We start from the raw sequence: 27,188 nt of genomic DNA on the forward strand, positions 1-27,188 counted from the left end.
TTCTCCTGATGAGTCGCCTTCGATAAGTACGATGAAACCCGGAAGAAAAATAAGAGGCATGGAGAGTATGTATACGTCACCTCACCCTATATACTGAACTGTGGGGTACATGTTTTTCCTATTAGTCACCTTCTGACTAACCTTCAGCGGGTAAATTATAGGTCTAGTTTTACATTTGGAATTAATAAGGTTCAGTTTTATCCTTTTTTTCAACAAACGTGAGGAATGACAAGAGACAACCCATTTAAGAAGATTCAATTTTGGTTAAAACGATTCCAACATTATGAACATAAAAAAGGCTTCTCCCCTATGTGATGTCTCTGATGTTTATTAACAATTGATATCCAAGTAAAATATTTCCCACATTAAGAAAATGAAAAAGGCTTCTCCTCTGTGTGAGTTCTCTGATGTCTAACAAGATTCCCTTTCCGGTTAAAATATTTCCCACATTCTGAACAGGAAAAAGGCTTCTCCCCTGTGTGAGCCCTCTGATGTCTAACAAGATTCTCTTTCTGGTTAAAACATTTCCCACATTCTGAACAGGAAAAAGGCTTCTCCCCTGTGTGAGTTCTATGGTGTTTAACCAAATCTAATTTCCATTTAAAACATTTTCCACATTCTGAACAGGAAAAAGGCTTCTCCCCCGTGTGAGTTCTATGGTGTTTAACTAAATCTGATTTCTGGATAAAACATTTTCTACATTCTGAACATGAAAAAGGCTTCTCCCCAGTGTGGGTTCTTTGGTGTCTAACAAGATTCTCTTTAATGGTAAAACATTTCCCACATTCTGAACAGGAAAAGGGCTTCTCCCCTGTGTGAGTTCTATGGTGTTTAACCAAATCTAATTTCCATTGTAAACATTTTCCACATTCTGAACAGGAAAAAGGCTTCTCCCCCATGTGAGTTCTCTGGTGATTAACCAAATCTGATTTCCGATTAAAACATTTCCCACATTCTGAACATGAAAATGACTTATTTGCTTTAGGAGCAGTTTGCTTTTTAATGCCTCTTTTGTGACTTTGATTTTCCTTAGTAACCGGTAACGTATCAGAAGATGGGACCTGTTTCATAGGATTAGATGACAGATCTTTGCTGTGAATGGATGATGATATATCTGGAGCATGAGCAATCACTTCAGTTGTATCTTGTACGATCTCAAAATCATCATATTTAAAAAATGAAGATGTCAGCTGTCCCTCTGATCTCCTGGTACAGTCATCTGCTAAGATAAAAACGATTATTATTTTTTAATAAAATATCCTTGAGTTTTATATTTTTGAACATTTCTACTTAAACTATCCATAAAAATGGCAAGCTATGTAAAAAAAAAACTTTAATTACATAATGTAACAATAATTTTTTCTTCCTGGGTAGACAGTGTGTTTTCCTTTCCCGTTATGCATAAAACAAATAGAAAATAATTGTTGTTCCACCAAAACTTTGCTTCTGTGATCAGGACAATGAAATTTTGAAATTTGTCTGTTTTCGGTAAAAATCTCGATTCGTATTCAATACTGAGTAGTCTTCTAGAATATTTTTGAATTGCTAGAATTGTGCAGAGGTTTCTACAATTTTCCAGAATTATCTAGAAGTTTCTAGAAACTTTTAGAACTTCCTAGAACATTCTCGGACTGTTCAATAGTAGTCATCTATAATATAATGGTAGGAGCGTCACTCTATCCGAAGCCTTTATAGACTGCGCAAGTGCGACGCTCCGTATTCACGAAAAAATGGCGCCGGAAAGCGCAGACTGCGCTGGCGCCGAAATCTGTGTCACAATCCTGCCCATATCACTTAGTTTCCACCCCCACAAGGTCCCCACGCCCCCTGATTCCGGCCCATAAATGTCCCCCTGCTCCCGGAATCAGGGGGCGTGGGGACACGATTCCGCCTTCATGACGTTGCAGCAGGTCATGCCACAGCAATTACTTACGCCCCCTCATGGCGCCGGACAGCGTGGACTGCGCATGCGCCGATTCCAGGAGCAGGGGGACATTTATGAGCCGGAATCAGGGGACATGGGGACACAGTGGACACGATCCCTCCCTCATGACGTTGTGGCAGTTCATGCCACAGCAATTACTTACTTAGGCCCCCTGATTCCAGGGCATGAATGTCCCCCTGCTCTCCTTACTTAGGCCCCCTGATTCCAGGGCATGAATGTCCCCCTGGAATTGGCACCTGCGCAGTCCGTGCTTTCTGGCGCCATTTTCTTAGATACTGCAGTGTGTCTTCAAGAAAATGGCGCTGGAAAGTGCGTACTGTGCAGGCGCCGATTCAGGGAGCAGGGGGACATTTATGGGCTGGAATCAGGGGCCGTGGGGACACGGTGGACACGATCCTGCCCTCATGACGTTGCTTACATACATCTGAAGAGACACTGCAGCGCGGACTGTGCAGGCGCCGCTTACTGCGTCACAATCCCACCCTCTCATGATGTCGTGGCATTTCCACCCACATTAATGATTTCGTTACAGATATCAGGAGTATGTGTAAGAATATCTACACTATACAATACGTCAGCAAAGCTACCAAGTAACTTTCTAAAGAATATATAACACACGTCTGTGGAGCAAGGCAGCCACTTTCGACTCAATACCGCCACAGTGTCTGTTGCCATCACTGATTAAAACGGGGGTGCAGGATGGGAGCAGCACATGACAGGATGGGGACGTAGGATGGCAGCAGCACATGGCAGGATGGGGACGGTAGGATGACAGCACCAAATCACAAAACGGGGGCGCAGGATGGGAGCAGCACATGACAGGATGGAGGCGCAGGATCAAAGCAGGACATGACAGGATGGAGACCATATACCAATATGAATGCTTGCCACCCAGGCGTAGAACAAGTTCAATAGCCAATACAAGTATAAAAGCATAGGTGACCTCGAACCAACATTTCGGTTTATGTTATTGTTGAGTAAGAGAATAACGAATCATAGATAAAGAGGAATCTTTTTTTAGATGGCATCAAGAGGTTGTTTGCGCCCAGCAGATGCATTTTGCTACGTGTGTGGACAATTTATAAAGACAAGAGTGAGAAAATATTCCATGAAAGCATGCCCTATGAAAACTGTTGAAGGAAAGAGCGCAAATAGTCTCTTATCTGAGAAGGTTAAAAGGTTAATCCATAGGATTGCACTCACCAGATGTAGCTGAGTTGAAGCATTGAAAGGATTCGCTGCAGTAGATGCACGAATCCAGGAAGGACCAGCCGTTAGATACTGATTGGGATAATTGTGGTAAATTTCTACGCTGCTGAATCACAAGAATTCCAGAATTATTAGTACATGTGGCGTTATTATTCTACGCATTTCAGAGTCCAAGACTCCTTTATCAGGAAACACCACTGTAACATCATGTAATTGAAATAGGGCGGAAAATAAAAAAAGTGCTTGCCTAGTTATGAATGGGTAGATAGAACTAGAGGTAAATAGGTAGGAGGACGCAAATAGAATTTAAAAGAGATTTATTTATTTCAATAATTAAAAAAGTTCCTCTAGAACTAGCATGTTTATTTTATTAGACATAGAATGCAATCTAGATGGATTTTCACTTGGGATAGCATGACACCAAAAGGACTAAACCATGAGATTGAATTACCGTATATACTCGAGTATAAGCGAGATTTTCAGCCCAAATTTTTGGGCTGAAAGTGCCCCTTTTGGCTTATACTCGAGTCATGGTCGGCGGCAGGGTCAGCGGGTGAGAGGTCTGTCACATACTTACCTGCTTCTGGGGCTCCTGGCGCTCCCCCCGCCTGTCCCACGGTCTCTGGGTGCCGCAGCTCTTCCCCTGTTCAGCGGTCACGTGGGACCGCTCATTAAAGTTATGAATATGGACTCCACTCCCATAGGGGTGGAGCCGCATATTCATTCCTCTAATGAGCGGTAACGGTGACCGCACCGCTGACAGAAGAAGAGGCTGCGGCACCTGGAGACCATCTTTCCGGGATAAGGAGCCAGGGACGTTGGAGCAGGTGAGTATTACATATTTACCTGTCCACGTTCCACCCACCGGGCGCAGCTCCATCTTCCCGTCCTCTGCACTGACTGTTCAGGTCAGAGGGCGCGATGACGTACAGTGTGCGCCGCCCTCTGCCTGAACAGTCAGTACTTAGAGACGCCGAGACGGGATGCTGAGGAGCTGCGGGCAGCAAGATAGGTGAGTATGTCTTTTTTTCTATTTATTGCAGCAGCAGCATTATATATTGCACAGCTTTATATGGAGCGTCTATGGGGCCATAATGAACGGTGCAGAACTGTTATGATCAGGTGGCCTTGGAGCAGCATGAAATGACCTTCGCTGGAGCAGTGGTAACTTTACTGACCGCAAACCCTGATCCTATCCGCAACTAGAAGTAGCCGTGGGGTGTGCCTAACCAGACCTAGACACCTCGACACAGCCGGAGAGCTAAATATCCCTAAAGATGGAAATAGGAAAACTCTCTTGCCTCAGAGTAGACCCCCAAAGGATAGGTAGCCCCCCACAAATAATGACTGAGTAGGAGAGGAAAAGACACACGCAGACAGAAAACAGGGATAAGCAAAGGAGGCCACTTCTACCTAGATAGAAAAGGATAGTACAGGATACTATGCGGTCAGCATAAAACACTACAAAATATCCACAGCAGAAAAATACAAAAACTCCACCACCTAACTAAAGATGTGGAGAGTATATCTGCGACTCCAGCGAATCCAACTAGACTGAGAAAAACATCAGGCACAGTCTAGCAGGAACCAAATAGAATCAAGATCAGCACAAAAAATAAACACACAGCCGTGTGTCTAAAAAAAAGAAGCAAGCACTTATCTTTGCTGAGATGGCAGCAAGCAGGAGAGGCCAGGCAGAGGACCAACACTTCCAAAGGAACATTGACTACTGGCAAGGACTAATGAATCCTGCACAGCTAAATACCACAGTCAGAATTGCAATTAGCAGAAACACCTGTCCAAGACTGCTGCTCAGGAATAACTGCATTACTATCAACAACCACCGGAGGGAGCCCAAGAGCAGAATTCACAACACAGAGCATTCTATATGGCACAGCTTTATATGGAGCATCTATGGGGCCATAATGAACGGTGCAGAGTATTCTATATGGCACAGTTTTATATGGAGCATCTCTGGGGGCATAATAAACGGTGCAGAGCATTCTATATGGCACAGCTTTATATGGAGCATCTATGGGGCCATAATGAACGGAGCAGAGCATTCTATATGGCACAGCTTTATATGGAGCATCTATGGGGCAATAATCAACGGTATGGAGCATTATATATGGCACAGCTTTATATGGAGCATCTATGGGGCCATAATGAACGGTGCAGAGCATTCTATATGGCACAGCTTTATATGGAGCATCTATGGGGCCATAATGAACGGCGCAGAGCATTCTATATGGCACAGCTTTATATGGAGCATCTATGGGGCAATAATGAACGGTGCAGAGCATTCTATATGGCACAGTTTTATGTGGAGCATCTATGGGGCCATAATGAACGGTGTAGAGCATTATATGTGGCACAGCTTTATATGGAGCATCTATGGGGCCATAATCAACGGTGCAGAGCATTCTATATGACACATCTTTATATGGAGCATCTATGGGGCAATAATCAACGGTATGGAGCATTATATATGTCACAGCTTTATATGGAGCATCTATGGGGCCATAATGAACGGTGCAGAGCATTATATATGGCACAGCTTTATATGGAGCATCTTATGGGCCAATAATAAACAGTATGGAGCATTATATGTGGCACAGTTTTATATGGAGCATCTATGGGGCCATAATGAAATGTATGGAGCATTATATGTGGCACAGCTTTATATGGAGCATCTTATGGGGCAATAATGAATGGTATGGAGCATCTATTTTTATTTTTGAAATTCACCGGTAGCTGCTGCATTTCCTACCCTAGGCTTATACTCGAGTCAATAAGTTTTCCCAGTTTTTTGTGGCAAAATTAGGGGGGTCGGCTTATACTCGGGTCGGCTTATACTCGAGTATATACGGTATATGCTTTTAATTAAATAAATACGATCACTCAGTCCCATATAGGGATGGGTACTGGGAAGTCACAAAACAGGTAAAATAAACAAAATGAGTATGAATATTTTAGTAATGATTGCCCATTTTTGAAATAAAGTAACCACAATGCACCAATCACCGTACCTAGTATTGTTCCATCTACTTCTTACGTGTGTAATCCAGGAAAATGATCATCATTATTTTAATGATTTTTAGTGCATATAATTTCAATTTTTAGGACTCCGACACAAATCTTGAACTTACATTTTATATTTATTCATGCACATAAGACATCCAGCATCTTAATGTATTTTATTTAAATTAAATCTATGCAGTTCATCTGAATTATAAACATATTTTATAATTTTTATTCTCTCATATTAATTAAATTCTTTTTTACAGACAAATGCTATTTCTAGAGGAACTTTTTTAATTATTGAAATAAATAAATCTTTTAAATTCTATTCGCGTCCCCCTACCTATTTAGCTCTAGTTCTATCTACCCATTCATAACTAGGCAAGCACTTGTTTTATTTTCCGCCCTTTTTCAATTACTTGTAGGATACAGCCCATTCACCCATCCTTTCAGACAGACACCATTCTAATACTAAGTTTATCCTCCGCCGCAACAAGTAATACTTGGCACAGGTGACATGCAATCTAATTAGCATAGAAGGGGTGTGAGCGACAGGGCGTACCAATGCATCAAAGTCCTGATGAAGAGGGAATGATTCCCCTAAAGCGCGTTGGCTATTCCATTGATCTCATTGGTACTTGTCCTCGCTAGTTCGTCATGTCATGCTTAGCTCCTCCCCTTTCGTGCGTCACTGCTTCCGGCTGGAGCACACCAGGCGCCGGTGTCTCCACTGATTCAGCGTGAGTTCTGCCTCTTGATTGCAGCCACCGACAACTACCGCCACCGCGCAGTATCTACAGGTGGACTCGCGGCTGTAGTCCACCTTTAGGAACGGCACTCCAGCAAGGCTATTCACACCACCAACAGCCCCACGGACCGCAGATTACTAACAACGCTCCAACAAGCAAGGTACCGCTATTTTGGTTTAAAAACCAGCTATGTACGTACCACACGTAAATCTCAGCCCTGTCTTAGATTGTTAAATTGAGTACTGTGCTGATTATTATTAAATATCCAGACAACCACGCTACAATCAGCGCAAAGACTATATCTGGAACCTATCTATACTCCATCAAATTGGTAGAAGATTAACTAAGTAAGTGCACCAGCACATCTCCTCAAAATGGGGCTTTTTTGAACTGAGATTACCATAATCTAGATATTATACCTATTCCAGCTTTAGCAGCATGGGACCCTGGAAATTAGAGGTCCAATCCAATTATTCACGGTGGAATAACAACATATCCCACCTCTTCTATTGTCCCTTCAAGGTGAAGCCATTATCCTTCGGGTACACTGAGTAAGCGCATTTATACATTTAACACTGATATATTAAGTATATACTCGAGTATAAGCCGAGAATTTCAGCCCATTATTTTAGGCTGAAATTACCCCTCTCGGCTTATACACGAGTCATACCCAGGGGTCGGCAGGGGAGGGGGAGGGGCAGCTGTGTAATCATGCTCACCTGCTCCTGGCGCTGTGTCCCTGGTTCCCCGGTGCCGGCAGCTTCTTCCTGTAGTGAGCGGTCACATGGTACCACTCATTACAGTAATGAATATGGACCCCACTCCACTCTCATAGGGGTGGAGCCGCATATTCATTACTGTAATGAGCCATACTATGTGACCACTTACTACAGAAAAAAGCTGTCAGCGACCGGAGAACCAGGGACATGCAGGGACCGCGCCAGGACCAGGTGAGTATAACGTAGTGCGCAATATTCACCTGCTCCCCGTTCCACCGCCGCTGGCTGCCGCTGCGTCTTCCCCATCCTCTGCAGTGACGCTCAGGTCAGAGGGTGCGATGACAATTAGTGTGCGCGCCGCCCTCTGCCTGATCAGTCAGTGCACAGGACGCGAAAGACGCAGTGGCGGCCAGCGGTGGAACGGGGAGCAGAAGACTATAGCAAGTGCCGGGTGCCACAGTGACGAGAGGAGAGTATGTGATTTTTTTTTTTTATCGCAGCAACAACAGATGGGGCAAATGTCTACACGGAGCATCTTATGGGGCCATAATCAATGTATGTGCAGCTTTATATGGGGCAACTGTCTTTATGGAGCATCTTATGGGGCATAATCAATGTTTGTGCAGCATTATATAGGGCAAATGTCTGTATGGAGCATCTTATGGCGCATAATCAATGTTTGTGCAGCTTTATATGGGGCAAATGTCTTTATGGAGCATCTTATGGGGCATAATCAATGTTTGTGCAGCTTTATATGGGGCAAATGTCTTTATGGAGCATCTTATGGGGCCATAATCCGCATTTGTACAGCATTATATGGGGCATATTTTAATATAAAGCATCTTATGGGGCCCATCAGAAACATGTATGTTGATAAAACCTATAATATTGTGGCTATTGGGAGGCTTAGAAAAAAAAATTACATCCAGCGAAAACGTCACTGGCGATGGCGGCGCCTGTCCAGTAGCATCTATGAGAGATAGATGCTACTGGACAGGCGCTGCTGGTGACATTTTGCTGGATGTACTTTTTTTTCTAAGCCTCCCAATAGCCACAATATTGTAGGCATTATCAACAATAATATCAACACTATTATATGCATTATGTAAAAATGGGGGCAGGACAGTGAGGGATCAGCGGCCTGTCATAAGCCAATACAGATGAATATGTAATCAGAGCACCACATAATGCCCCGCCCACAGCCTGGCCCCAGAGCACCACAAAGCCCCGCCCCAGAGCACCACATAAAGCCCCGCCCACAGAGCCCGAGGATCTCATTAACTGAAAACTACAAATACAGATTACACGGCAGTAAACCAGAGTTGCATTCATTTATGGTGGACCATTGGAGCTACTATGAATCCTGACCAGAAGATTAGAGAAAATAATATTGCTCCCCATTTCAGGAGAGATTGTGCAGTAATCTGAATTTCTTAGGATCAAAAACAATGTAATTTATGAGGTGGAGAGAATCCATGAAACCAGGGCTGGAGCCAACACATCTCCTGCAGGCGGGAATAAATATATATTACAGCCATCAGCCACGCACAGCTCAGAGATATATCATGGCACCGGTGTGATGGGTTTATGTAGATTATCATAATCCTCCTGGAAGTTAGTCGGTTTTAACACAAATTGAAAAGTCAGGATAAAGGGAAACTCTGTTATTGTGCAGAAATTCACACTTGGCCTCACTGCACATTTAATGTTGTTGATCATAAAAGTGAAGTTTGGCCAGAAAGACTGGACCTGGTCTTGTAGGGACCATATGATCACATTCAGCAGCACAGAAGGGAGAGAAGGGAGATTCATCCGATAAGATCTCAGGGTTCTAGGAAGCCAACAGCATCATTACCGTCTGCTTTCTCTTACAGGCCCATCAGAATATTTTTCTTCAAGTGATTTTCTATTTTGTCAGCACATTCTACGTACGCTGTCATTTGGCTTTATAGTTCACAGATCTGGGCAGGTAACAGAGTCTCCTAAACCCAGGGGGTAGGTGGATCTACCAGGTTGTAAGTTCTATAGAAAAGGGCTTTCAATGACCAAAGTCATTTGAACAGTTTTGGGTGGAGGAGAATGTTGTGGTCTAGAGGCAAAATGGTGATCATGGTAATACGGCCGGACTACACCACCGATAAAGCAGCCACAGCCGGTGACTGAGAAGAATCTGTGACTTCTCTGCATTTAGTGGTTACTACTCACCTGGGTAGTCATATGTAGGAATCTCCTCTTTACACCACGCATCCCCCCTCACATATGTCTCTGTAGTATTAATATGGGTCAGATCTTCACCCTGAAACAAATATTATAAAAGTCACCGACAGATGGAGAAGTCCCATCTATGATCAGCTCTAATCCTGCCATCTCCACCGTTCTCATTACACAAGTATAAAACATATAATACTGGTGGATAAAACAAGACTGAGCACAAGACCTTCACCGGCGTCTACACATCATAGGGGAGATCTCCTGACACCTTCTCTCCATCTACCTGATGATCCTGAGGAGCATTGGGATCTTCTTGGTTGCAGTCCTGTGGAAGAAGAGGACGGGGACATCTCTCTGGGGTTGTCCTCTTACTGGATAGATCTGGAGGACACACATACAGGGAGTGAATTCATTCTTTACATACAGATAATTATAGGCCGTGTGTATTTAGTACTGTCTATTACCTGGAGATGTGAAGGGCTGGGGAACCTCCATTATGACGTTCTTGTACAGATCTCTGTGTCCTTCTAAATACTCCCACTCCTCCATGGAAAAATAGACAGCGACATCCTGACACCTTATAGGAACCTGACACATACAATGATACCGTCATCCCCCGATCCCTTCATAGTGTTACTGTATAATGTCCCAGCATTCCCAGCAGTGTCACCTCTCCAGTCAGCAGCTCAATCATCTTGTAGGTGAGTTCTAGGATCTTCTGGTCATTGATGTCCTCATGGATCAGGGGGTGAGGTGGAGGCCCCGTGATTGGGCTCAGGGATCTTCCCCATCTCTCAGACACAGGGGCCTGATAGCGATCACTAGAGGTCTTCTTCACCACTGTGTAATCCTGGTAATGGGGAGACACATTAATAAATCTCACTACAGACATTTCCAGAGTCCTCACTAGGGTTGAGCGACTTTTACTTTTTAGGGTCGAGTCGGGTTTTGCGAAACCCGACTATCTCAAAAGTCGAGTCGAGTGAAATCGGCTGATTATCGGGAAAAGTCGGGGATCGACCGAAACATGAAACCCAATGCAAGTCAATGAGGGAGCATAGTCGGCAGTGAGTGGAGGACAGGAAAACACCTACAGTGCCCATTTTAATGGCAAAAACATCCATTCTTGTTACTGAAGCTTGTCAATCTTAATTTTCTTTATAATAATAGTTAGGCATTGGAAATTGGGGGTCATTTGGCTAAAGTTGTGGGGGGTAAGGTTGGTTCAAGTATTTAGTGGGCCCAGGAAACGTAGACCATGTCACGGCAGTGGAGCAGAGAGAGGTAAGTATTTCAACTTTGCAAGTGCTGTGATCCTGAGCAAGCAGGGGGGGCCCACTCGTTCGCATTGGCACTGGCACAGGGCCCCTCAAAGTACGGCGGTGTGTTTGCACGGCGGGGGCGCCTCCCACCGGCAGCGACACTTTAGCATACTATGAGGGGCCCTGTGCCAGTGATGTCGCCAACGAGTATCCCCCCCACCTGATGATGGAACCTGCACTTTCATCTGCACCTTCTTCTTTGTCCCCGTGTAAGGTGGTATTGTTTGCGGGAAGGGGAACCTCACTTTCAGCAGGGTCAGAATCTGGCTGTGTAGCGTGCAAGGGGAATGTAGCGGTCTGGGTCAATGTACCTGCAGAGTTATCTAGCACTGGCTGGGCAATGGGCAGGATGAGGAGGAAACACAGATATAGTCCCAAATACAAAAGTAGGCTAAAAGAAGTTCAGGCAGCATTGGTGTGGCCAGTGGAGGACTATTGGAAGGAGGGACCGCAGACAGACTTAGTAGGCCTAACATAAAAAAGTAGGCTCTATGCACTTTTAAATAGTTCCCAGGGGTACACAGGCAGCATTGGTGTGGTCAGTGGAGGACTATTGGAAGGAGGGACTGCAGACAGACTTAGTAGGCCTAACATAAAAAAGTAGGCTCTATGCACTTTTAAATAGGTTCCAGGGGTACACAGGCAGCATTGGTGTGGTCAGTTGAGGACTATTGGAAGGAGGGACCGCAGACAGACTTAGTAGGCCTAACATAAAAAAGTAGGCTCAATGCACTTTTAAATAGGTTCCAGGGGTACACAGGCAGCATTGGTGTGGTCAATTGAGGACTATTGGAAGGATGGACCGCAGACAGACTTAGTAGGCCTAACATAAAAAAGTAGGCTCAATGCAGTTTCAATTATCTTGCAGGGGTACACAGGCAGCATTGGTGTGGTCAGTGGAGGACTATTGGAAGGAGGGACCGCAGACAGACTTAGTGGGCCTAAAATAAAAAAAAAGGTGGCTCTATGCACTTTTAAATAAGTTCCAGGGGTACACAGGCAGCATTGGTGTGGTTAGCGGAGGACTATTGGAAGGAGGGACCGCAGACAGACTTAGTAGGCCTAACATAAAAAAGTAGGCTCAATGCAGTTTCAATTATCTTGCAGGGGTACACAGGCAGCATTGGTGTGGTCAGCGGAGGACTATTGGAAGCAGGGACCGCAGACAGGCTTAGTAGGCCTAACATACAAAAAAGTAGGCTTTATGCACTTTTTAATAGTTTCCAGGGGTACACAGGCAGCATTGGAGTGGTTAGTGGAGGACTATTGGAAGGAGGGACCGCAGACAGACTTAGTAGGCCTAACATAAAAGAGCAGGCTCTATGCACTTTTAAATAGGTTCCAGGGGTACACAGGCAGCATAGGTGTGCTCAGTGGAGGACTATTGGAAGGAGGGACCACAGACAGACTTAGTAGGCCTAACATAAAAAAGTAGGCTCTATGCACTTTTAAATAGGTTCCAGGGGTACACAGGCAGCATTGGTGTGGTCAGTGGAGGACTATTGGAAGGAGGGACCGCAGACAGACTTAGTAGGCCTAACATAAAAAAGTAGGCTCAATGCAGTTTCAATTATCTTGCAGGGGTACACAGGCAGCATTGGTGTGGTCAGTTGAGGACTATTGGAAGGAGGGACCGCAGACAGACTTAGTAGGCCTAACATAAAAAAGTAGGCTCTATGCACTTTTAAATAGGTTCCAGGGGTACACAGGCAGTATTGGTGTGGTCAGTGGAGGACTAATGGAAGGAGGGACCGCAGACAGACTTAGTAGGCCTAAAATAAAATAAAGGTGGCTCAATGCAGTTTCAATTACCTTGCAGGGGTACACAGGCAGCATTGGTGTGGTCAGTGGAGGACAATTGGAAGGAGTGTCTGACACAGTTAGTACTCCAAAATAATACATAGATGTTAATGTCTCGCAAAAAAACAAAACAAACAAAAAAAAGGTGGCATACTTGGGTACATGGGTGGGCTCCTCTGCTGACTTTCAGACATTATTATTTGGCGCAAAGTATTTACTGGTGTAAATGTAGGACAGGGCCACTGAATATTTTAAGTAGCATCATACATGTCAACAAATTGAGACAAAAGTCCAAAATAACGTGTGAAATAAGAATATTTATTTATAAAATAAACAGTGGAACGGTGGGAAAGAATACCAAAAACAGCACATCACCGGGGACATATAAATAGTACAGAAACGTATGAAAATAGATTTATACGTATAAATAGACCGTTTTGATAAACCATATAGCGGTGTAGATAAAATACTAACATATTATAAAGTGCATGTGCAAAAATATGAACAGTGGGCTGGAACAGACCAAATAGAGTGATTAGCAAAAAGATATGAAATAATGCCTGCTAATACTCACCATATAGCAGGTAATATCCATGGCTGGTTTTCTCCCATAATACTACCACCTTATTTTGTTTTGGCACTCGCCACTAGGAGCTCTATATTTAGTTGGCTTCTTGGTCTCTTCCGGACCTTAATTAGCTTTGCCCACAGTATTAGCAGGCATTATTTCATATCTTTTTGCTAATCACTCTATTTGGTCTGTTCCAGCCCACTGTTCATATTTTTGCACATGCACTTTATAACATGTTAGTATTTTATCTACACCGCTATATGGTTTATCAAAACGGTCTATTTATACGTATAAATCTATTTTCATACGTTTCTGTACTATTTATATGTCCCCGGTGATGTGCTGTTTTTGGTATTCTTTCCCACCGTTAAACTGTTTATTTTATAAATAAATATTGTTATTTCACACGTTATTTTGGACTTTTGTCTCGGTTTTTCTTCGTTCTTCTACATATATTCCGGATCTGTCCATTATTCTTTTCCATTGATGCACATTGGTGGATATATATATGATTCCTCCTCTTATTGATTTTGTGCATCGTGCCTTGAGGTTTATTGATCTAAATGTCAACAAATTGGTATTGTCAGTGTCAGGCATTGAAGGATTTAACCGCATAGACTAAACAGCGGTGGAGCACTGACAGATAATTTTGCAAGTGCTAGAGCACAGTTTGAGCTGCGGGGTGGGGGGCACTCTCTCGTGCCCGGCGGTACTGGCCCAAGGCCCCTTATGTTACAACGGTGTGTCTGACGTTGGGTGCGCGCCACCACCGCCAGAGACACTTCATTGTACTATGAGGGACCCGGTGCCAGTGCCGTCGACCAAAAGTGGGCACACCCACCTCTTCAGACAAACGGCACTCCCAAGTGGTGAGACCACGGCCACGTGGGGGGAGTCAGCCCATTTAGGGAGGCGTAAACATGTCGTATGCTGGACATACAGCAGCTGCAAATGGAGAAATTGGAACACTCAGTAAGACCAGTCCAAAAGCAAGACCTTTTTAAAGGAAAGCTAGGTGTCAGCCGGGAAAGGTGGGGCAAAATAATTAGAAATCCATGAGTGGTTCATTTTAATGAAGGTTAGATCATCAACATTTTGGGTAGCCAGACGAGTCCTTTTTTCGGTCAGTATTGAACCAGCAGCACTGAATACTCTTTCTGATAGCACACTAGCTGCTGGGCAAGCGAGCTCCTGCAATGCATATTCGGACAATTCAGGCCAGGTGTCTATTTTGGATGCCCAGTAATCAAATGGGAATGACGGGTGAGGGAGAACATCGATAGGGGAGGAAAAATAGTTAGTAACCATACTGGACAAATGTTGTCTCCTGTCACTTTGAATTGATGCTGCAGTACCTGTCCTGTCTGCGGTCATTGCGAAATGACTCCACAACCTGGTCAGAAAACCCCTCTGTCCAACGCCACTTCTGATTTGTGCACCTCTAACACCTCTGCCCTGTTGCCCCCTGCAGCTCGTGTGAGAAACATCACCGGCGCTGTGTGCTGGGAATGCCTGAATCAAATGGTCAACAAGAGTTGCTTGTTTGGTTGCCAATATTTGTTCAAGGTTCTCATGTGGCATGATGTTTTGCAGTTTCCCCTTATAGCATGGATCCAGGAGGCAGGCCAACCAGTAATCGTCATCGGTCATCATTTTTATAATGCGGGTGTCCCTTTTTAGGATATGCAAGGCATAATCCGCCATGTGGGCCAATGCTCCAGTTGTCAATTCACTGCTTGTGCTGGGTTGAGGAGCACTTTCGGGCAAATCAACTTTACTTGCCTCCCTCAAAAACCCTGTACCTGGCCTTGCAACGCCACCAGTTTCTATTGCCCCCTGAGAAGCTTCCTCATCTAAAAAATACTCATCCCTATCATCCTCCTCCTCTTCGCCCGCCACCTCGCCCAGTAGACTTCCCTGACCAGACAATGGCTGACTGTCATCATGGCTTCCCTGGTCCTCGGCTGCAGACACCTGCTCCTTTATGTGCGTCAAACTTTGCATCAGCAGACGCATTAGGGGGATGCTCATGCTTATTATGGCGTTGTCTGCACTAACCAGCCGTGTGCATTCCTCAAAACACTGAAGGACTTGACAGAGGTCTTGTAGCTTCGACCACTGCACACCTGACAACTCCATGTCTGCCATCCTACTACCTGCCCGTGTATGTGTATCCTCCCACAAATACATAATAGCACGCCTCTGTTTGCACAGTCTCTGAAGCATGTGCAGTGTGGAGTTCCACCTTGTTGCAACGTCGATGATTAGGCGATGCTGGCGAAGGTTCAAATATCGCTGATGGTTCTGCATACGGCTGGAGTGTACGGGCGAACGGCGGATGTGCGAGCAAAGTCTGCGCACCTTCAGGAGCAGGTCGGGTAACCCCGGATAACTTTTCAGGAAGCACTGCACCACCAGGTTTAAGGTGTGAGCCAGGCAAGGAATGTGTTTCAGTTGTGAAAGGGCTATGGCAGCCATAAAATTCCTTCCGTTATCACTCACTACCTTGCCTGCCTCAAGATGTACACTGCCCAGCCATGACTGAGTTTCTTGCTGCAAGAACTCGGACATAACTTCCGCAGTGTGTCTGTTGTCGCCCAAACACTTCATTGCCAATACAGCCTGCTAACGCTTGCCACTAGCTGTTCGATAATGGGACACCTCGTGTGCAACAGTGGCAACTGCGGATGGAGTGGTCGTGCGACTGCGGTCTGTGGACGAGCTGTCGCTTCTGCTGGAGGACGAGAAGGAGGGGTGGTGAACGCCTACAGCCAACTGTTTCCTAGACCGTGGGCTAGGCAGAACTGTCCCAATATTGCTGTCCCCTGTGGACCCTGCATCCACCACATTAACCCAGTGTGCTGTGATGGACACGTAACGCCCCTCGCCATGCCTACTGGTCCATGCATCTGTTGTCAGGTGCACCTTTCTACTCACAGATTGCCTGAGTGCATGGACAACGAGGTCTTTTACATGCTGGTGGAGGGCAGAAATGGCTTTTCTCGAAAAGAAGTGTCGACTGGGTAGCTCGTAGCATGGTAAAGGGTAGTCCATCAGGGCTTTGAAAGCTTTGCTTTCAACTAACCGGTAGGGCATCATCTCTAATGAGATTAGTCTAGCAATGTGGGCGTTCAAACCCTGTGTACGCGGATGAGAGGATGAGTACTTCCTTTTCCTAACGAGAGTCTCTTGTAGGGTGAGCTGGACTGGAGAGCTGCATATGGTGGTACTAACGGGGGTGCCGGTGGACATGGCAGAGTGAGAGAGGGTTGGTGATGGTATTCTTGCTGTTGGCCTACATACAGTGTTTCCTAGCAAGAACCTGTACCTGGTGATTCCATGACTGCTTTGGCCTTGCGATGAAACCTCCACATTTGCAGCAGGTGGTGTGGTAAATGGTGGACTTACAGTGAGGGAAGGGATGTAGCGTTGCTGACTAGCTTCATTGTGAGAGGGTGCAACAACGTTAAGGGACGTTTGGTAGTTAGTCCAGGCTTGCAAGTGCATGGTGTTTAAATGTCTACACATGCAACTTGTATTTAGATTTTTAACATTCCGACCTCTGCTGAAGGTCCTTGAGCATTTCTTACAGATGACTTTGCACTGATCATTTGGATGTTGGTTAAAAAAAATGCCAGACTGCACTCTTCCTACTATCGGATATCTTTTCAGGCATTGCACACTGAGCTACTTTAACCGGATGGCCACGCTGTCCTACAACTGGTTTTGGTTTTGCCACACGTTTTTGGCCAAATACGGGCCTGCCAGAGGGAACCTGTTGTGATGTTGATGCCTGCTGCGTCTCCTCCTCCTTTGCTTCAGAGCTACTGCCGGCTGCACCCTGTTCCCCCAATGGCTGCCAATCAGGGTCAACAACTGGGTCATCTATGACCTCCTCTTCTATGTCCTGTGCACCTTCCACTGTGTCACCGTGTAAGCCGGTGCTATAGCGTTCGTGATGGGGCTCCATAGTCTCATCTGGGTCAGATTCTGGATCAGCACACTGCGAGGGCAATGTTGTGATCTGAGTCAAAGGAACAGCATAAGAATCTGGCGGTGGCTGTGCATCTGTGCACTCCATGTCCAATCCATCTTGTAATGAGCATGGCCTGTTAACAATTTCCCTTTCTAACCCAGGAACGGTATGTGTAAAGAGCTCCATGGAGTAACCCGTTGTGTCGCCTGATGCATCCTTCTCTGTTGTTCTGGGTGAAGAACGCAAGGAAGCGACTTGTCCCTGACCGGGAACATCCACTGACGACGTGCTGCTTTTACATTTTGCACTTTCCAAAGAGGAGGCAAAAGAGCTAGAGGTAGAGTCAGCAAGGAAAGCCAAAACTTGTTCCTGCTGCTCCGGCTTTAAAAGCGGTTTTCCTACTCCCAGAAAAGGGAGCGTTCAAGGCCTTGTGTAGCCAGACGATGACGGTGGCTGAACAACTCGAGACTTAGGTGCTATATTGCTTTTCCCACGACCACCTGATGCTCCACCACCACTACCATCATTACCAGCTGGCAATGACCGCCCACGGCCACGACCTCTTCCACCAGACTTCCTCATTCTTGGAAATATGTAACCAAACTAACAAACGGTATTTGGTACTGTAAAACCAGTTGCAAGGTGGACGCAAAATTGTTGTGAATTTAAATCTCCCTTTATAGGTGTGTGAGAGTGCAGGGAAAATCAGGCCCACTGTATTACAGTACACAGTTTCAGTGGCAGACAGTGGCTGACAGATATGCCACTGACAGGACTGACGCAGATGCACAGATTTGCCAATATTAATCTCCCCTTCTTTTTTGGGGGGGATGGGAGACTAGTGAATCAATCTGGCCCACAGTTTTACAGCAGTGTTTCAGTGGCACAAAATGACAGACCGATACCACAGACTGGACTGGCACAGATGCACAGATTTGCCAATATTAATCTCCCCTTCTTTTTTGGGGGGGGGGGATGGGAGACTAGTCAATCAATCTGGCCCACAGTTTTACAGTATTGTTTCAGTGGCACAAATTGACAGACCGATACCACAGACTGGACTGGCACAGATTTGCCAATATTAATCTCCCCTTCTTTTTGGGGGGGATGGGAGACTAGTGAATCAATCTGGCCCACAGTTTTACAGTAGTGTTTCAGTGGCATAAAATGACAGACCGATACCACAGACTGGACTGGCACAGATTTGCCAATATTAATCTCCCCTTCTTTTTTTGGGGGGGGGATGGGAGACTAGTCAATCAATCTGGCCCACAGTTTTACAGTAGTGTTTCAGTGGCACAAAATGACAGACCGATACCACAGATTTGCCAATATTAATCTCCCCTTTTTGTTTTTATATGGAAGACTAGTGAATAAATCTTGCCCACTGTTTTACAGTATTGTTTCTGTGGCACAAAATGACTGACAGATACAACAGACTGGACTGGCACAGATGCACTGACTGGCAATATAAATCTCCCTTTTTAGGTGTGGGACAGTGCAGAAAAATACAGGCCCACTGTTTCACACTACAGTTTCAGGGGCAGAAAGTGGCTTGAAGATATATATATAAAAAAAAGGGACTGTACTACAATTACTATCTCCCTACAGTAATCTCAGAAAAGTAAGGCAGGCAGCCAGCAATAAAAAGGACTGCTGCACACAAAAGTGTGGACAAACAAACAAGATAGCTGTGCAGAAAGGAAGGAACAACAGGATTTGTGCATTGAAAAAAGCAGTTGGTTTGCACAGCGGCGTACAAACAGCAATGCAGCTATCAGGGAGCCTTATAAGCTACAGAGCTGATGCACTGAAATCTAGCCTCCACTGTCCCTGCAAGGAAAAGGTGGTGTTGGACAGTGGAAATCGGTACAGCACAAGCGGTTTGGGGGTTTATATTCCCTGCCTAACGCTATCCCTGCTTCTGACGAAGCGGCAGCAACCTCTCCCTATGCTCAGATCAGCAGCAGTAAGATGGCGGTCGGCGTGCACGCCCCTTTATAGCCCCTGTGACGCCGCAGAAAGCAAGCCAATCACTGCCATGCCCTTCTCTAAGATGGTGGGGACCGAGAACTATGTCATCACGCTGCCCTCACTCTGCGTCCACCTTCATTGGCTGAGAAATGGCGCTGAACGCGTCATATGAAACGTGACTTTGGCGCGAAGGTCGCATACCGCATGGCCGATCCCACACAGGGATCGGGTCAGGTTTCATGAAACCTGACTTTGCCAAAAGTCGGCGACTTATGAAAATGACCGATCCGTTTCGCTCAACCCTAGTCCTCACCTCTCCAGTTCTGTCCATCTGTTATTGCCATAGATAAGAATGATGTAATGTGACGTCATCAGAATCTCTCACCTCTCCAGTAAGCCGGAAGAGGATCTCTAGGGTGAGGTGTAATATCCTCTCCTCCATCTTGTCTCTGTCCATATCCATCTTTGATGGGTAAGTCAAGAAAATTCTCTTTTGTAGAAGATCTTCACTGAGAGGATCCAATATTGTAGAGACCTGAATGAGAAGATGAACCGATGTAACATCATAAGAATCCTGTGTAATATATGTGGCACACAGGTGACATTACTAATATATGGGGACACATAGGGGACATTACTAATATATGGGGGCACATTGTGGACATTACCAATATATGGGGCACATAGGGGACAGTACTAATATATAGGGACACATAGGGGAGAGTACGAATATATGGGGCACATAGGGGACAGTACTAATACATGGGGGTACATATGGGACATTACTAATATATGGGGGCACATAGGGGATATTACTAGTGATGAGCGAGTATACTCGTTGCTCGGGTTTTTCCGCGCACACTCGGATGGTCTCCGAGTATTTATGACTGCTCAGAGATTTAGTTCTCCTTGCCACAGCTGGATGATTTGTGGCTACTAGACAGCTTGATTACTTGTGGGGATTCCCTAGCAACCATGCAACTCCCACATGTACTCAGGCTAGCTAGCAGCCGTAAATCATCCGTCTGCGGCAAGAAAAACTAAAGGTACCTTCACACATAACGATATCGTTAAGGATATCGTTGCAACGTCACGCTTTTTGTGACGTAACAACGATCCCGCTAACAATCTCGTTAGGTGTGACAGCGACCAATGATCAGGCCCCGCTGTCATCGCTAGATCGGCGTGTGTGATGCCAATCTAGCGATGTGTTCAGCTGTAACCAGGGTAAACATCGCAGGTCTTATTGCTGGTCGTGATCGTTGGTAAATCGTTTAGTGTAACGGTACCTTAAATCTCCGAGCAGTCATAAATACTCGGAGAGCACCCAAGCACCGAGTATACTTGCTCATCACTAGACATTACTAATATATGGGGGCACACAGGTGACATTACTAATATACAAATATATGGGGGCACATAGAGGACATTAGGAATATATGGGGGCACACAGGGGACAGTACTAATGTATGGGGGCACATAGGGGACATTAGTAATATATGGGGGAGCATAGGGGACAGTATTAATATATGGGGGCACATAGGGGCATTACTAATATATGGGGCACATAAGGGACATTACTAATATATGGGGACACATAGGGGACATTACTAATATATGGGGGTACATAGGGGACATTATTAATATATAGGGGCACATAGGGGCCAATAGTAATATATGGGGTCACACATGGGCCAGTAGTAATATATGGGGGCACACAGGGGACATTATTATTATATGGGGGCACACAGGGGACATCTCCGGACACCTTCTCTCCATCTAACTGATGATCCTGAGGAGCACTGGGATCTTCTTGCTTGCAGTCCTGTGGAAGAAGAGGACGGGGACATCTCTCTGGTGTTGTCCTCTTACTAGATAGATCTGGAGGAAACACATACAGGGAGTGAATTCATTTTTTACATACAGATAATTATAGGCTGTATGTACACTGCTCAAAAAAATAAAGGGAACACTCAAATAACACATCCTAGGTCTGAATGAATGATATATTCTCATTGAATACTTTGTTTTGTACAAAGTTGAATGTGATGACAACAAAATCACACAAAAAATCATGAATGGAATTTAATTTATTAACCAATGGAGGCCTGGATTTGGAATGATACTCAAAATCAAAGTGGAAAATCAAATAAAAAAAAAAAAATAATAATTATTGGGTTCCTTTTCCTCAGAGTTTGTAAGCTTGCGAGCAGCAGGGCCCTCATTCCTCTTGGTATCTATTTTGAACTGTGATTTCTGTTATGCTGTAATGTCTATTGTCTGTACAAGTCCCCTCTATAATTTGTAAAGCGGTGCGGAATATGTTAGCGCTATATAAATAAAATTATTATTATTACAGGCTGATCCAAATTCAGTTGAAATGCCTCAAAACAAGAAAATGATGCTTAGTAGTGTGTGGCCTCCACGTGCCTGTATGACCTCCCTACAATGCCTGGGCATGCTCCTAATGAGGCAGCGGATGGTCTCCTGAGGGATCTCCTCCCAGACCTGGACTAAAGCATCTGCCAACTCCTGGACAGTCTGTGGTGCATGGTGACGTTGGTGCGAGACATGATGTCCCAGATGTATTCAATCGGATTCAGGTCTAAGGATCCGGAGGGCCAGTCCATAGCTTCAATACCTACATCTTGCAGGAGCTGCTGACACACTCCAGCCACATGAGGTCTGGCATTGTTCTGTATTAGGAGGAACCCAGGGCTAACCGCACCAGCATATGGTCTCACAAGTGGCCTGAGGATCTCATCTAGGTACCTAATGGCTGTGAGGCCCTCCAAAGAAATGCCACCCCACACCATTACTGACCCACTGCCAAAACGGTCATGCTGAAAGATGTTGCAGGTAGCAGATCACTCGCCACGGCGCCTCCAGACTCTGTCACGTCTGTCACATGTGCTCAGTGTGAACCTGCTTTCATCTGTGAAGAGCACAGGGCGCCAGTGGTGAATTTGCCAATCCTGGTGTTTTGTGGCAAATGCCAAGCATCCTGCATGGTGTTGGGCTGTGAGCACAACCTCCATCTGTGGACGTCGGGCACACAGACCATCCTCATGGAGTCGGTTTCTAACCGTTTGTGCAGATGCATTCACATTTGTTGCCTCCTGGATGTAATTTTGCAGGGCTCTGGCAGTGCTTCTCTTGTTCCTTGTTGCACAAAGGCTGAGGTAGCGGTCCTGCTGCTGGGTTGTTGCCCTCCTACGGCCTCCTCCACATCTCCTGGTGTACTTGCCTGTCTCCTGGTAGTGCCTCCAGCCTCTGGACACTGCACTTACAGATTCAGCAAACCTTCTTGCCATAACTCGCATTGATGTGCCATCCTGGATGAGCTGCACTACCGGAGACACTTGTGTGGGTTGTAGAGTCCCTCTCATGCTACCACAAGTGTGAAAGCACAACCAACATTCAAAAGTGACCAAAACATCAGCCAGAAAGCATTGGTACTGAGATGTTGTCTGTGGTCCTCACCTGCAGAACCACTCCTTTATTTAGTGTGTCTTGATAATTGCCAATAATTTCCATCTGTTGTCTATTCCATTTGCACAACAGCATGTGAAATTGATTGTCAAACAGTGTTGCTTCCTAAGTGGACAGTTTGATTTCACAGAAGTTTGATTTACTTGGAGTTATATTCTGTTGTTTAAGTGTTCCCTTTATTTTTTTGAGCAGTGTATTTAGTCCTGTCCTATTACCTGGAGATATGAGGGGCTGGGGAAACTCCATTATGACGTTCTTGTACAGATCTCTGTGTCCTTCTAAATACTCCCACTCCTCCATGGAGAAATAGACGGCGACATCCTTACACCTTACAAGAACCTGACACATACAATGATACCATCATCCCCCGATCCCTTCATAGTGTTACTGTATAATGTCCCAGCATTCCCAGCAGTGTCACCTCTCCAGTCAGCAGCTCAATCATCTTGTAGATGAGTTCTAGGATCTTCTGGTCATTGATGTCCTCATGGATCAGGGGGTGAGGTGGAGGCCCCGTGATTGGGCTCAGGGGTCTTCCCCATCCCTCAGACACAGGGTCCTGACAGCGATCACTAGAGGTCTTCTTCACCACTGTGTAATCCTGGTAATGGAGTGACACATTAATAAATCTCACTACAGACATTTCCAGAGTCCTCACCTCTCCAGTTCTGTCCATCTGTTATTCCCATAGATAAGAATGATGTAATGTGACGTCATCAGATTCTCTCACCTCTCCAGTAAGCCGGAAGAGGATCTCTAGGGTGAGGTGTAATATCCTCTCCGCCATCTTGTCTCTGCCCATATCCATCTGTGATGGGTAAATCAGGAAAATTTTCTTTTGTAGAAGATCTTCACTGACAGGATTCGATATTGTGGAGACCCTGAATGAGAAGATGAGCCGATGTAACATCATAAGAATCCTGTGTAATAATACAATTACTGGAGATAATAAAGGAAACATATGAGGAGATTTATTATTTTACAGTATTTTGTTTTCTCTTTACATCTACTAATAAAACCTATATATTTAGGCCACAGAAAACAAGCAGTTTCCTCCTCGGAGTCGGCAGCTGAATACGTTTCTCATAGACTCATCTTCCATAACGCTAATTCTCGTCTCATTTACCGACCCTGAATCGGCATTAGCAATACTGCAGGAGATATTCATTACACGTGACAGGAGAAATAACTACTTCATGATGAGGAAGACATCTTCATCTCTAACTACGGCTCTAGAAACATATTTGTCCAGAGTCGGTCACTGACTCCATCACCACCGGCCGTCTATATGAAGGTTTCCCGTCTTCCCCGCACTGTAATCTTCTATCACGTTAGATCTCAGGTCTGATTCACACACAGTAGTTTGTTTATAGCCTAGGAAGGGTGTAATACCCATGGAGCATCTCAGGCTATTATTATCAGCTCACAACTGTATACTTAGCCTTTAGTGGCTATTAAAATGGGGGACCCCCCAAAAAAGTGATATAGGGTCCCCCTATATTTAATAACCAGCAAAGGCTATGCAGATAGCTGCGGGTTAATATTAATAGCCTAAGAAGGGGCCATGGATACTGGCCCTCCCAGGCTAGAAACATCAGCTCTCAGCCACCCTGGAAAAGGCACATCTCTAAGATGCACCAATTCTTGCACTTAGCCTATCTCTTCCCACTTGCCCTTTAGCGGTGGCAAGTGAGGTAATAGCTGGAGGGGTTGGTGACACCTTTGTATTGTCCGGTGACATCAAGCCTCAAGGTTAGTAATGGAGAGGCAACAATAAGATGCCCCCATTACTAACCCCATAGTCACATTGTAAGAAAACATAGACACCCAGGATAAAGTCCTTTAATTGAAAGAATAACACAGACTCCTATAATAATCTAAATTAAACCATACTTACGACCTTGCCCAATTCAACCGAAGCCCGCAATCTCCTGTAATAAACCAAAAACAATAAAACAACAATATCTCTCACCTCTCCATCATTCTATCCCACGCTGTAATTCATGTCTGGGGGAGAAATAGTTTCCAACCTGGACGGTGCCAAGATGTGACCTTATAGGCTGAGAACCACTGGTGAATGAGCTGCTGCGAGCACAGCCTCAGTGTCTAGCGGTGACATCACTGATGCTCCGTTCCCAGCTGGGCTGAATTGCGGTGACCTCGGTGAGAAACCCCGTTGGCACACCACATCGAGCAATGCACGGGAGTGCCGCTCTTACAGGGGATCCAGGACACCGCAGGTCCAGCACTTCTCGTGCAGCGATACTCTTGGGGGCACATAAACTTGCCATCCCCCTTCATCCCAGCACACTATATCGAGCTTGGCACGGGTGTGCCGCGCTTGCAGGATATCCAGGACAAAGCAGGCCCAGCACTTCTGATACAACGTTACTCCCGGTGGCAAATAAACCCGCCATCTCCCCTCATCACAGCACACTACATCAAACTAGGTACGGGAGTGCCGCTCTTGTATGGATCCAGGACACCACAGGCCCATCACGGACGTGACGGCCACCCCCCCTGGATGTCTACTACAAATTAGGAGTTTTACGCCCTCTCAACGCCTTACTCCAAGTGACAGGATCTATAATAAAGGGATTGTCCTCCTGCCCTCCTCATTTGCCACTTATATATGCACATCCAGAAACCAAGTAACCCCATGAATAAGACCCTGGTGGGTCGAAACGTTGGGTTTCTATCGACACGTACTTCTCATATTACCTTGTGGCAACCTTTTTTGTTATGGCAATAAACTTGTTGAACACTTTTGCATCATATCAATTCTGAGTGTGCGGTAATTTTTTGGTATATGAGCACCGTGAGAAAGTTGTGCAAAGGCGAGTTCACCGGGAGAATTATTAAAAAATACAGTGTGGGGACCACTCTATTCTTGATAACCAGCCTTGCTGAAGCTGACAGTTGAGGGTTGCAGCCCCCAGCTGTGAGATTTGCCTGACTTGTTATCAAAAATAGGGGGAGCCCACGCAGTTTTTTTTTTAAATTATGTATTTACGGCACAGAAGCAGCTGATGAATACTCCTATCATCTGCTCCTGCACTCAGTTATTAGCGGCTGTAGGTGTCAGATGATGGGAGCAGTTGTCCCGTCAGCTGACACCAGTGACGGGAGGTAACCTGTATACCTCCGATCACAGCTCAGTACTCACACTGTCTTTTGACAGTGGGGGAACTGCGGCTCTCTGACCGGCGGGGATGGTTTCACCGCCGTTAAGAAGCGGTGTTTGCTGCGCTGTCATGCATATGACAGTGTGTCAAATACTGTATTGTCGAGCCCCCCATTTAAGTGAATGGGGTTCGGGTCCACTCTGCTCAATGACAGGCTGTATGGATGCATCATGCAGCCTGCCTTCTAGATGCAGCAGGGCCGAGTGTGAGGTCACAGCCGGCTGTCCTTGACTTCTCTGCAGCAAATATGCTACAAAAAAAGGTCAACCTGCCTATTTGCAGCGTTTTTTTTACCATCCATTCAAGTCAATGGGTGAAAAATGCTGCAAAAACTCTGAAAGAAGTGACACGCTCTATGTCAAAAGCACACTACAAAGCAAAAAAACCTGATGACAAAAAAACAATGTGTGTATGAGATTTCTGAAATCTCATAGACTTTGCTGGTAATGGAAAAAGCAGATGAAAATTAGCATATAAAAATGCAGCAAAAACGCCCAGTGTGAACATAGCTGTGAGAGCAGGAGCAGATGATGGGGGTATTCATCAGCCGCTCTTGCACTGTAAATAATAAAAAAAAAGTAATCTATTCCTCCCTATTTTTGATAATCAGCCAGGCAAAAGTAACAGCTGGGGTCTGCAACCCTCTGCTGTCAGCTTCAGCAATATTGGTTTTTAAGAATAAAGCGGTCAACACACTCTTTTTTAAATTATTTAAATAATTTTAAAAAATGGCATGGGGTCCAACCATTTTGTGACCACCAGCCGTTCTAAAGCTGACAGATGAGGGCTGGTATTCTCAGGCTGCTAAGGAGCCATGGATATTGACCCCCCAGGCTAACAATAGCAGCCCGCAGCTGCCCAGAAAAGGCACATCTATTAGATGAGCCAAATCTGGTGCTTAGCCCAGCTCTTCCCACTTGCCCTGTAGCTGTGGCAAGTGGGGTTCAAATTTGTGTAGTTGATATCATCTTTGTATTATCAGGTGACATCAAGCCCATGGCTTAGTAAGGCCGG

At 45.3% G+C, this 27,188-nt stretch overlaps 1 protein-coding gene across 2 annotated transcripts in view; it reads right to left on the reverse strand.

The window, feature by feature from the left end:
• Nucleotides 1–312: 312 nt before the first annotated feature.
• The window catches only part of LOC138662812 (zinc finger protein 773-like), a 60,145-nt gene continuing 33,269 nt past the window's right edge, over nucleotides 313–27,188 (reverse strand). Inside the window, exons 3-12 of one of the 2 annotated variants that reach the window (XM_069748772.1) lie at nucleotides 23,720–23,870; nucleotides 23,411–23,590; nucleotides 23,205–23,328; nucleotides 21,266–21,378; nucleotides 19,883–20,032; nucleotides 10,525–10,704; nucleotides 10,319–10,442; nucleotides 10,138–10,235; nucleotides 9,849–9,939; nucleotides 313–1,222 (exon numbers count right to left, since the gene is read on the reverse strand). In XM_069748772.1, the coding sequence (XP_069604873.1) occupies nucleotides 366–1,222; nucleotides 9,849–9,939; nucleotides 10,138–10,235; nucleotides 10,319–10,442; nucleotides 10,525–10,704; nucleotides 19,883–20,032; nucleotides 21,266–21,378; nucleotides 23,205–23,328; nucleotides 23,411–23,590; nucleotides 23,720–23,870 (2,068 nt within the window). In that variant the 3' untranslated portion in view covers nucleotides 313–365. The remainder of the gene's footprint in view (nucleotides 1,223–9,848; nucleotides 9,940–10,137; nucleotides 10,236–10,318; nucleotides 10,443–10,524; nucleotides 10,705–19,882; nucleotides 20,033–21,265; nucleotides 21,379–23,204; nucleotides 23,329–23,410; nucleotides 23,591–23,719; nucleotides 23,871–27,188) is intronic. The other variant, XM_069748773.1, reaches the window with a different exon arrangement.

Source organism: Ranitomeya imitator, chromosome 2 (assembly GCF_032444005.1).
Source record: "Ranitomeya imitator isolate aRanImi1 chromosome 2, aRanImi1.pri, whole genome shotgun sequence".
NCBI lineage: Eukaryota > Metazoa > Chordata > Amphibia > Anura > Dendrobatidae > Ranitomeya > Ranitomeya imitator.